This window comes from Sphaerodactylus townsendi, linkage group LG14 (assembly GCF_021028975.2).
Source record: "Sphaerodactylus townsendi isolate TG3544 linkage group LG14, MPM_Stown_v2.3, whole genome shotgun sequence".
In the NCBI taxonomy this organism is placed as follows: Eukaryota; Metazoa; Chordata; class Lepidosauria; order Squamata; family Sphaerodactylidae; genus Sphaerodactylus; species Sphaerodactylus townsendi.
This window is the reverse complement of record NC_059438.1, coordinates 44,176,083-44,188,439: the sequence shown is the minus strand read 5'-3', so window position 1 is coordinate 44,188,439 and position 12,357 is coordinate 44,176,083. Positions and strand designations below refer to the sequence as shown.

General features: G+C 46.4%; 1 protein-coding gene across 5 annotated transcripts in view; it reads right to left on the bottom strand.

The window, feature by feature from the left end:
* CTNNAL1 (catenin alpha like 1) overlaps window positions 1-12,357 on the bottom strand; it is a 77,147-nt gene that overhangs the window by 16,846 nt on the left and 47,944 nt on the right. For all 5 annotated transcript variants that reach the window (XM_048515442.1, XM_048515441.1, XM_048515445.1 and 2 more), the window contains 5 exons: window positions 10,837-11,037; window positions 9,959-10,045; window positions 7,206-7,364; window positions 6,675-6,767; window positions 3,569-3,719 (listed from right to left, as the gene is read on the bottom strand). In XM_048515442.1, the coding sequence (XP_048371399.1) occupies window positions 3,569-3,719; window positions 6,675-6,767; window positions 7,206-7,364; window positions 9,959-10,045; window positions 10,837-11,037 (691 nt within the window). The remainder of the gene's footprint in view (window positions 1-3,568; window positions 3,720-6,674; window positions 6,768-7,205; window positions 7,365-9,958; window positions 10,046-10,836; window positions 11,038-12,357) is intronic.

Genomic DNA, 12,357 nt, shown 5'->3' with positions numbered 1-12,357 from the left:
CTAGGAGCTTTAGGATGTTCCTTTGGGATATTCCTGTGCCTTTTATAGTCGTGAAGAAGGAAGAAGTTTGGCAAGTACTGTGTACTTTACAACAGCACCAGTGCTGGTATCTTCCCATCCACACAACAGCAGAGGCGGAGCTACCAGGGGATGAGGGGTTTGCACCCAGCACATGCCTGGGGGGGGGGGGGAATCGCCCCTGTGGTGCCCCCCCCCCCACTTGCCTTAGTGAAACAGTGCAGGCTGGACAAGCAGTCTGTTCCCTTCAGGCTGAAAATGGCCTGGCGGAAATTACACTTCCCATGAGACCTTGCAAGCCCCAGGGTCTCATGGGAAGTGTAGTTCCCACCCAGCCTTTTTCAGCCTGAAGGGAACAGGCCACTTTTCCAGGCTAAACTAAGGTAGGGGGGGGGCGCACGCGGAAAACACAGAGAGTGCACCGGGGGCACTATGGCCCAGCTACGCCTCTGCACAACAGTTAATGTCACAAAAGCCCTGCGCTGTAAGTGAATTTGGAAATCTAAAGAGAAATGTTCTTGTACAGATGTACAGATGAAACCAAAGGAACATTAAAGCAGACGTCACACGGGCCTCCTGCCCACTCACCCGCAGGTCACTTAGGTGTTTTGCAACTTACAGGACAGACTGTCACACCAGCAAACTGAAGGCTGTTTCCACTCGCTCACTCTCTTAGGCTTCAGACAAATTGTTAGCACTTTTTAAAAATTGCATTCTGTCTACCTGTCACTTGATTTGAATACAGGATGAGAAAAGAAATGCAAAACTGCCCTGGGGATGGAGTGACTGCGCGACACATCACAGGCACTAGTCAGCCCCTCTTCCCTCTCTTCAAACTAATGCCCCTCTCTGTGTCAGAGAAGAAGTCTGCAACAAGCACCGCTCCCAATTACTCTGCAAGCATCTCCTCAGTCTTCGCCCCGTGTCAAAGGGAGGCAGGATTCTATACTGAGCTGCTACACAGAATAGGGGGTCGCTTTCTGCAGAAGCACCGATATCGGGCAGGAGGGTCCCCGATGCCTGGCGCGTCTCGTGTTGCAGGTAGCCCCTGCTGCAGGAGGAAAGGGCCTCTGTTGGTTAACTAGATCCACGGGATCCCAGGCTTTGGCTAAAGGGAACCCAGGGAGAACAATTCTTGCCCTCATCAGCACAAAGGCCCAAAATGAGGCCACAAAACATCTTGGACTTCATGACAGCAGCACAGTAGAGAACAGGGCCTTCCCCCGGGACAAACCGCAGCAGCGTCACACATTGGAAGCCACCAATACATATTGCATCTGTCTCATGTCAACTCTAACATTTTTTCCCCTGAGTTGTTGTTTACCATGAAAAGACACACATAAATCAATACATCATACATTACATTTTCCATAACGTAAAGGATGGCACAATCCAGTAAATCATGTATCCTCCATAAGACTGAAAAGTCAAATCAGGAGGACATCGTATGACACTTACAAATGAAAAGTCAGTTTATATTCTTGACAAATCTACTATTTTTCTTCAGGCAATGATGTTGAGAGAGGCATTTTGTTTCTCTTACAGTTTCTTTTGCTACATGCTGTGCAAATACCAGGTGACTTACCAACCACAGAAAATAGGGCAAAGGTTGAGAAGAGCCATCAGAGAGATTCCCATCCAAGCAGAAAGGACAGCAGTTCAAAAATCAAATAGCTACATTCACTACATTGTGAAATGAGCAGAGTGAGAGCAGAGACATAGAAACAGAGAGTGGTCGTTTCAAAGGAACAGTGAAAAGTTCAGATCAGATTGAAGGCAGGTCTCTTTATGACTCCCTCCCCCACACAAAATGTTTAAATTAATCTGTGTTACGAAGCACACCCTGAAGTTAATGATGGAAAATCTATGTACATCTTACACAGTATCTTCATTGTATAAAATTTATTCCTCAAAAACAATAACTTTCAAACAGTGTTATGATGGACCGCAATCCCCCCCGCCCCGCGCCCGCCACCCCAGAATCTTATCAGATGCTTCTCAGTGGGGAAACTGGTCGTAGGAAGCAGGCGCCCTTTCCCTGCAATGCACAGCCTGTCCGGCACATTCTGACCCGTCTGCTGCCTCCCCCCCCCCAAAAAAAACTGAAAAGGGCCCCAGAAAGTGCCTCAGAAGCCTCTCCAATGTGCTGAGATCCCCTGTGCTACCACGGGGTGTGTGTGTGTGTGTGTGTTCCTGCAGTGCTGAACCAGTGTGTATATGGGGGGCAGGGCTTCTGTGAAATCTGAAAATTGACTTCTCTGAAAGAACAAATCATTACAATAAGATTCAGTTCCCTTGTGAATGCTACATGTCAGTCAGAGTGTAAACACTGATCCTTCCAATGAATCGTTGAGATCAACAAGGGGTCCCATCTCCAGCTGTGATTGGCTTTAAAATACAGAAGGCTACAGAACGCTGAGGTCAGGGGTCCCCAACTTTTTTGAGCCTTAAGACAACACTCGAATTCTGACACAGCAGGGTGGGCAGAGTCACAAAATGGCCGCCACAGCTGACTTTCAGTCACTCAATGAATATGTTATTATTGTGGCAGAAGCTGCTGCCAAAGCAATTTTTTAGAACACATTTTTTAACCAAATAAATCACTAGTGGTCAATCTGGAGCCTTGTTGGGGAAAGCCCCATTGACACCACCTGCTTTCTAAGAGCACTTGGTGGGCACCAGGTTGGCAGGTGCCATGGTGACTGTAAGAACCACACTGGGGACCTCTGGTTCAGGTGCTGGGTCAGAATGAGAGAGCTATGTTATCCTTTGCTCAGTCCCACAGGTACATCAATGTTTGCAGCACCAATGTGTGATGTGGTGTGATGTCCACCCAAAATGCGGTTGACATACAGCTAAGGTCTCCAATCCATGCCCACCAAATTTTAGACCAAAGGGCAATAATTTGCAGCAGCTGTGCCCGGAACTCAGTCCATTTTATTTCATGCGCCTTACTCCCAGGAAAGAGTTCTCAGGACTGCAGCTTCCATCTGACCTTCACACGTTACAGGCAATCATGCCTGGGAAGGGAAGGGAGGCTTCCACATGTCTACCGTTCAGAAGTATTCAGGAGAGTGTTTTTTATAAAGGGATACAGTTTATGGCATTGATTGGACACATTATCTTCTCTTTATGGCACTTTTTTCTCATTTTTAAAATTAAGTTTTTGGATTGTTTGTGGCATGCTTTACCTCATGCCAATTTTTATTGCCCTTTTTTCTAATTTCATGATTTAGTCTTACTGTAATGTTCCATGTGTATCTTACACTTTCTGCATTGTTTTAAAAATCAGTTAGCAGCCCCAAGTCTCATCAAGGAAGGTAAACTATGCATAAATAAATAAATAAATGTACCCACAGAGATGCATAAAGTGCCAACAACTCTACACTGGGGTTCCTTAATTTAAGCAGTTTACTTATGACGGATGTCGCTTAGCTTCTCAAATGCCTTTTCTGCGACAGCTGCCATGTTCAGAATATGCGAGTGCTGTAAACTGGCAGCTTGTATTTAAGGACAGTAGGTTGTCGGTGTCTAAAAACAGCTCTCTCACCTCGTCTTCCTTCCACAACATCACCGATTTCCCGTAACAGCAGGGACATGTCGCTCAACTGGGACTCCCAAGCCTCACAGAACACCTCCAGGTTCTCCTTTGCAATCTTACTGGAAGGATGGAGCGTCAGGGTTTCTGCTGCAGATATTATCTGAATGGAACAAAGCAGAGCTTGCTGTGGTGCTGCGCAACTGTGAACCAGCATCTGCACCCAGAGGCAAAGGGCACGTGTGTGAAGAAAGGCCAGTGCAGCTTTTGCTTAGGAAAACTTTACACATGCAAAGGGAGTTGAGAGTCCTTTGTCCAAATGTGTTCTCTGGAAACAGCTCCAGTTAACTGAGGGGGGCCCACTTTTGTTCTATTATTATTCATAATACATGAACCATGGATTGTTATAAATGTAGGCAACACCTTATTTGCAAGAAAAATACAATAGCAGAGTTTCCTGCAGAGAGACATCCTGTGTCTGTGTCAGGACTGCAACTCCCAACATGCACTGGTTCCCACCTTTTCCCAAAAAGTGCGGGAAAACAAACTGAGAAGCTACATTCCACGAGAGCTTCAGAGCCAATGGGAGACCAGGAGCTGGGAGGAGGGGAAGAGTTGATTGGTTGCTGTCTGTCTTTGTAAATACCGTATATACTCGTGTATAAGTTGAGTTTTTCAGCATATTTTTTGTGCTGAAAAAGCCCCTCGACTTCTTACATGGCCATGGGAAGTCAGCTTGTACTTCAAAATTTTTTAGGGCTTTTACTTTGTTGTGGCAGCCAGAGCTTAGCTTTTTGGGCTAGCCCCCATGCATGTCTCCAAATGTCATCAAGTGACACTCCTGATAATACCACCCAAGTTTGGTAAAGTTTGGTTGAAGGGGTCCATAACTTTGGGGTGCCCCCCATCCCCCATTGTTTCCAATGGGAGCTAATAGTAGACAGGGCTACATTTTATGGACCCCTTGAACCAAACTTCACCAAACCTGGGTGGTATCATCAGGATAATCTCTTGCTGATACCAGCCAAGTTTGGTGATGTTTGGTTTAGGGGGTCCAAAGTTATGGATCCCCAAAGTGGGTGCCCCATCCCCCACTGTTTCCAACGGGAGCTAATAGTAGATGGGGCTACATTTTGAGGGTCAATAACTTTGGACCCCCTGAACCAAACTTCACCAAACTTGGGTGGCATCATCAGGAGGGTCTCCTAAAGATACTCTGAAATGTTGGTACTGCTAACATAAACATTCCTCCCCTGACCAAAAATCCAGTTTTGAAGGATTTTAACTCTTGTGTTTTAGCTTGGTTGCTGGTTGAGCTAAGGTTTTTGTACTTTTAAAGTTATTGTTGAGACCATATTGTTTTTGTTGACCCTCTTTTCCACTTACAGAGCTTTTTTCTTTGAAATTGTGATTATGTTATAAGTAATATGCAACTGGATGTAAATGTAATAACAAAACATACAATGAGGGCACTTAGGCAACCTAAGAAGCGTAATGGGACAGTAATGGGACAGCAGGCGAAACGCTAGGAACAAGATCCACCAGACCACAGCCTCACAGCCCGGAAAACCCACCAGAACCAGTTGAATCCGGCCGTGAAAATCTTCGACTTCTGTTAAAGGCTGACTATTTGAATTGGTATGAGTTATCATCATGACCATGTAAAATGACAGTGGCATGTGACAGTGTCATTCCATACTTGATGCTCAACTTGAAAGTCTTTTACTCGTTCCAGGCAGCCATGAGAAACCAAAATATAATCTATGGTACTGCTGCCTTGATTAGAGATATAGGTATAGTCTCCTGAATTGGCATATTGCATCAAACCATTTAAGTGGATTAGATTGAATTGGGAACAGAACTCAACAAATTTGGATCTCGCCCCACTTATCAATAGATCCCTAGAAGACCTCGGTAATGAAAAATACCATGGAGCATTATCCCCCATCAAGTCCTGACAGAGCTAGGAGGTTATCCTCATTTTTCCTTATTCTAGCGTTAAAATTTCCTGCTATGAACCAGTTTCTACAAAATCTATTAATTTAGACCATGTCTCTTTCTTCCCTCAGAGAACTGGGTAGAAGGTAAACATTAATAATTACTAAGTTATAAGCATACCAGGATAATATTACAGCCTGAGCCAGATTGTCACATGTCAACAAAAGCGGGACACTAGCTCTTAGGTTTGCTTTGACGAATATTGCGAGGCCAGCCTGCGAACGCCCTCTAGAATTCAATCTGGATGCTGGCAAAGAATGAACAACAAATCCCTGAAGAATTTTTTTTGTTGGACTCCAGGTTTCCTGGCAAAAAATTATATCATATTCCCTTAAATAGGAAAGAAAGTCATGGTTGGCTAGCTTATCACACCAATCAGCAATGTTCCAGGCCAAATCCTCAGGGTTTGATAGTTGTTCTGGCATCCTTGTGGCACAGACAGTTGATCCAAAAAACCGTTGGGAACCGCCGCCCCCCCCCGCCCCCCCGCAAATCCATTTTCATGGTCCTGCCTAAAATTAATATCTTGTTGAAGTTGTTGATGTGAAGTGGGGTCTTCCTCTGGGCTCAGTATAACCTCCAGTTCAGCAACAGTCGTTGTACGTTTGGGCCTCAGGATACAAGAAGTTTTGACATTTCTTATAGGCAGCTCACTAGAGCAGGACACTTGATTGTGCCTGAAGCAGAGTCGCTGCTGTTCCCTCTTGAGTAGGAGGAGCTGTGTGCAACTGTGCATTGAACAGGTACACACTCATCCAACCAAGGATTACTCTGGCAGCTCCCGCTGTGGGCCCCGTGGAACAGGCTGCCCAGAGGCGTGAGGTTTGCCCCAGCCAGCCCTGCACAGGATTCAGGGGTTCTGCGAAGTGGATCTTTCTCGGCAGGCCCAGGAGCCGACTTTCCTTTCATCCGCAATTCCCACCAGCATGGCACTGCACTTCTTCTTCAGGTGATGTTCGCTACTTCAAATCATGTGGAATGTAAATATTTAAAATTTTGAAAATAAGAGGGGAGAACGGCAGTGGCTTCTCCTTATGTCACATATGAGGGTCAAGTATAGAACCAACAGGATGATTAGCACAAATTTACCACAAAAAGTAAAAAAAAAAATTATGCCTACCTGAGGCCCAGTCACCTGGAAAGTGTCTTCTGCATGTAGACAGGTGATTTCAAGTGGCTCTGTTCCAGAAACATGTCTCAATAAACGACATATCTGCCAAAGCAGAAAAACCCAACAACCAGTTACAGAGTGGCTAAGAAATAATAGGCGCCAAATAAAAAGCACCAGTTGCACCTATAAGCACAGGGTTGAACTGAACGTTTTGTGGATCCCTGAGAAATCGTCTGGCAAGAACATTTTTAAAATTGTGAATGGGGAAGGGAATAATTAACCCTTTCCCACGCTTCACATCCCCCAAACTCCCCTTCCCCTGACCTTTTCCTACCGGCCTTGGCAAACATGCTCAAGAATCCAGGTGGCTGAGGACCTTGGCAAACCACATGCATCCCTGGGAGCCAGTGTGCCACTGAACAGCTGGTTAAAAAGCCCTGCACGTAGGCGCACCCCCAAAGTGAGAAGAATTCTGGCTACCTTAATGTACAAGGCATTTTCAACCCTTCCTTCAAATGCACGAACAAGACTTTGGCTTACTTCAAGCAACTGTTCCTTCTGCTCAGAGAGCTGGCAGCTGTGCTCTGCGGCAGCTTCGATGTCTCCTTCCCCTCCGGAGGCTTTCAGTGCTTTCAAGACCAAGTGATCCGAATGATATTTCAGCAGGTCTGTGGCAACAGAAGTGGCTGCACTGTGGAGCTTTGGTATCAGGAAGGAGGGAGGGGGGGAGGGAGGGGGGGCGGGAAACCCTTCAGGTTACAGCAGGTTTGGAAATAGCAGCTTTTCAAGTCTCTAAGCACAAGTAATAATTGTCTCCAGATGACCAGGCAAAAAATTCAGGCTTCATTAAAATAACTGCAGACCCAAGTCCTGCTGAGACAAAAAACTATATCACACAAAGCTGGTGAAACATGAAGAAGAGCCAAGTAGTCTAAATGCATCTGGTCTTTTGTGGCTTATGGCATATTTCATGTTTCATCAACTTTGTATAATGTGGTTTTTGTCTCAGCAAGACTTGGGTCTGCAGTTATTTTAATGAAGTCTATTTCTCAGGCTCTTTTTAAATATACTTTTTATTTTCTATTTTTGTTGTCTTCAGCTCAACCTCTCAGGCTTTTCACATACATTTGGGATGATACCAAGCAGCACATCCAAACAGGGTGGGAACTCGACCACCACACAGAACACAGAAGAATGACACAATTGCTGCAGGACCCACCATTCAAAGAAAGCCCCTGCTGAGGTCATGGAGTCCAGTTTGCTCTGGGTATCAGCAATTCAAGCATTAGTCTCAAAGACTACGTCCATGGCCACACTGCAGACTGAGTAAGTGGTAGTGTCTTCTGGAGTCTCTAGAGTTTGAGATGAGTAGGTTATTGTTATGGACCCTCAAATGTGCAGCCCCCATCTTCTATTTGCTCCCATTGGAAACAATCGGGGATGGGACACCCCCTTTGGGAGTCCATAGCTTTAGACCCGCTGGACCAAACTTCACAAAACCTGGTATCAGTAAGAGACTATCCATAACTTTGGACCCCCTGAACCAAACTTCACCAAACCTGGGTGGTATCATTAGGAGAGTCTTCTAAAGATACCCTAAAAGTGTGGTGCTGCTAACTTAACAATTGCACCCCTGACAGCAGGCACCCCCCAAATTTCCCCAGATTCTCCTTTCAAATCCACTCCCTTCGGCATGGAGAATCTGAGGTCCCCAGCTTAAACATTGAAAGTGATGCTGTTTCAGGGTGGGGGAGAATCCACCCCAAAACAGCATCACTTTCAATGTTGTTTTAACGGGACCCCAGATTCCCCCTTTAAGGTGGATTTAAAAGAAGAATTTGGGCTCTCTAGTTTAAACACCATTGAAAGTGATACTGTTTGGGGATGGATTCCGGCATCACAGCAGCCGCCCATGGGGTGGGGGGCGCAAAACTCAGATTTTGCACCGGGCTCCATTTTCCCTAGCTACGCCTCTGCCCAGAGGGGAGAGCAGAAGGGGCTGCCGGCTGGGAACCCAGCTGGTGGGGGGGAGGGCGGGGCAGGGGAGTCTGCTGTCCCTGGCCTCGGAGAGCTTTTATAAGCACTGAGGCTGGGGACGGGTCTTGGGGAGGCGTGGCCATGCCCCCAGGTGCGGGTGGGGGCATGGCCCCGCCCCCCATAAATATCTATACCTACATCCCTGGGCCCTCAGCACCAAAGAAGGGTTGTGAAGGGTCCCTGCTAATAAAAACTGCTCGTGCCCAAAGAGTGACACAAAAGCTCAAAGAGAGGGAAAGAAAAGCTGTGGGTTGACTCACCTCCTTTCTGAAATTCTGTGAGTGGTTCAAGAGGCCTTGTTCCAAGTTACAGGCATAATAAAAGAACAGGTCGTGCCTTTTAATCGGTAGCTCCAAAACTATGGAAAGACTTTTCACCCTCTTGAAAACATTCCTGTTTTTTCAAGCTTTTGAGAACTGAGCTATCTTACTGTTGGCTGCTGGTATGTTAGTCTTTGGAATTTTTTACGGTTTCAAATTTCTTTGTGCATTTCAGTATCTATGTGTTATTTTTTAAAAGGCCTCAGAAACATTGAGGAACGGCAGGGTACAAGCACACAGATAAACATAGTGGAGCTGAATCATACTTATTATGTAAATTTGGCATGGCTTATGTTGTACTCCAACAGGCCGCCATGATCAACTTTGTACCTGCCTGCCATCAATATCACTCCCTAACACTAACCGGGCCATGAACTCTATAGGGAAAAGCACAAGAGATTCACTGTAAGACACATTCCTGGGATTTCCTTAGGTTTCTGCCCACAAGACAGGCTGTTGCTTTAGGTAACCAGCATGGTGTAGTCGTTAAGAGCAGGTGGATTCCAATCTGGAGAACTGGGTTTGATTCCCCACTCCTCCATACGAATGGCAGAAGCTTATCTGGTGAACCAGATGTGTTTCTGCACTCCTACATTCCTGCTGGGTGACCTTGGGCTAATCACAGTTCATCAGAGCTCTTTCAGCCCCACCTACCTCACAAGGAGTCTGTTGTGGGGAGAGGAGGGTAAAGGAACTTGTAAGTCACCTTGAGTCTCCTTGCAGGGCAGAAAGGTGGGTATAAATCCAAACTCTTCTCTTCTTCTTTTAACTAGTTCAAGATAACTAGGAAAAAGACTGGCCTGGAAGAGCTAACTAGTTAGAAAGAAGTATTTGACAACTATATTGCTGCCAACTATTTATTTTTTCAAATGCTACATATCTTCAAGTTTAAGAAGCTCACAAACATGTGACATTTTAGACAAGAATTCTACTTACTTCTTTCTGAAGCTCGTTCATGCACTGACACATTTTCAGCAGGGCCACCTCCATGTCCTCTGTGACTTCCCTCTTCTTCTGACTTTGCTGCAGAGAGAATATTCCCCAGCCCCACAAAATAAATTATCTTCAGCAATTTCGCCCTTTGGCCAACATTTAAAATCTTTTTTAAAAATCCTCAATTAAGCAATAAAGTTAAAATCCAACTTCTACTGAGTGGGAAATGCAAATCAAAGTGTTTGTTTCTGCTGAATGAAAACTTTGTCCCATTTCAAATGAAGAGGAGTTTTGGCCAACTTGTCCCATGAGGCTTCACTTTCTGCAGGCACACACGACTCCTCTTCAGAAAGAGCTGCCCCGTTCCCAATCAAAGAGAGCTCTGGGCAGAGCCATCTCCGGCAACCTGAGAGAAGCGCTGCGCAGACACCAGAGATTTCAAGAAAGATTTGGGTAGAAGAACAAGTGTGGGAGGCGGGCTGATCTCTCCCTCCTGCAGAGGAATCTCATAGAAATCCTCACTCTGAGGACAGTGACGATGTGGGAACACTGATCGTGTGTGTTTCTGCCCCCAAACCCCCAGCCCAGCCCTTTTTGGATCAACAACCTGACCCAAGCCCTGCTGTTCTGTGGATGTGACACTCAGTCTGCCAACTGGCATTGCCAGGCCCGACTGGGGGCAAAAGGAGCTGGGAAATGTATTGCAGGAGCCCACCCCGTTTCAGCTGTAACTGTCCAGAACCCACCAGGAAGCCACCAAGAAGCCCTGGTGGAGGCACCACTCAGAAGGGGGGTTGTCCTCACAGCACCTGTCGTGGGCCAACAGCTCCAAGCAAAGTGGTTCGGAAGGGTCTTTATTTCCCAAGAAGCAATCAGCTTACAGCAGACGTCCACGCCGACAGCAGCTGCTCCAGCTCCACCTTGGCATGCTTGGACAGCTCCAAAATACGCTCTCGGTTCTCGTGGCTGGTGTACGCAGAGTCGGTGAAATCTTCTGTGTGCTCCAGGATGACCCGCAGCATGGCCCGGAGACTCTCTTTCGACAGAAGGTAAAGGCCGTCGCGCAGACTTTCCACTTTACTCTGAAGAGGGGCGGGGAGAGGGCACGGAGAAACCCATGAGGAAGTCACCAAAGGGTAGAACAGACTGCTGCAGGAGGACTGAGAGAGAAATCCTAAGCATGCCTACTCAGAAGTAAGTCCCATTTCATTCTCTGATGTTTTCTCCGAGGAAAGTGCTCCTATGACGGGCAGAGAACTAAGAGCCTCAGCAGCAAATCAGGATACCGAAACCTCACCTTTGCCATAAATGCTCCTAGATGGTCACAGCAGTGCAAGTGGAGAGAGATTTTAACCCTGCTGTTTTCTCATTGGGCAAAGAAATCCCCCATATGCTGTGACCACAGACCCACTGGTGAATGTTTTCCTGTCCTTCTTCCCCAAAGGGGGCTAAAGCAGTTTGGGAGAAACTTTTTCCAGTCAGAAAACAGTTCCAGTTCCCCCCTCTGTGTTCCCCAAACAATCCTGGCAGCTGAACTTGAAAAAGAAAAGTTGTTTAAAAGTAAATACCAAAGAAGTCAAAACACTGAATTTACCATGAGGGTTTTTTTCTCATCAGTGGAATGGAAGGTATTTTGAAGAGGGTCACTACCAGTGGTGGGGCTCAGCAGGTTCGCATCACTTCAGCAGAACCGGTTGTTAAAATGGTACTTGTAAACAACCAGTTGTTAAATTATTTGAATCCCACCACTGGTTACTACCCCCTCACGCTGCAGGCAGGTCTGTGCAAACTATTTTTGCACTGTTTCTGCATCTGGCTAGAGGGTGAGCTCAATTCACGCTTGCAAAGCTTCCAAATCAAGGGGCCTTTTTTCATTTTTTGATGAAAAACTGTTAAGAGAGGTGGACTCTAATCTGGAGAACCAAGTTTGATTTCCCACTCCCCCACATGAGCAGTGGACTCTTATCTGGTGAACCGGGTTTGTTTCCCGGCTCACAGGTCCCTCAGAACTCTCTCAGCCTTATTTACCTCACAAGGGGTCTGTTGGGGGGAGGAGAAGAGAAGGTGACTGTAAGGAACTCTTCACAAAGGTAGAGAAAAGCAGGGTATAAAAATCAACTCTTCTTCTTCTCTTCCTTTGAAATGTCTGTTCATTCCTCTCCCAGAAACTCCTCCCATCTTACAGGAGGGAAGGGATACCTTCATTCCATGATGTGAAGTCCTGTGTTACCTTTGCTGATGGATGGTCTCCTGAAGAGACCACCCCGGGTGGGTCATTTGCTGCATGTTGGAGCCATGACTGAAGAGCCACCCGCTGCAGGCTCCCTCAGCAGACCTCCAGGGGCCCAACGGACAGCATCTGACAGAGGTGGAGGTGGACATCCAGGCTGCTGCTCTGCAGA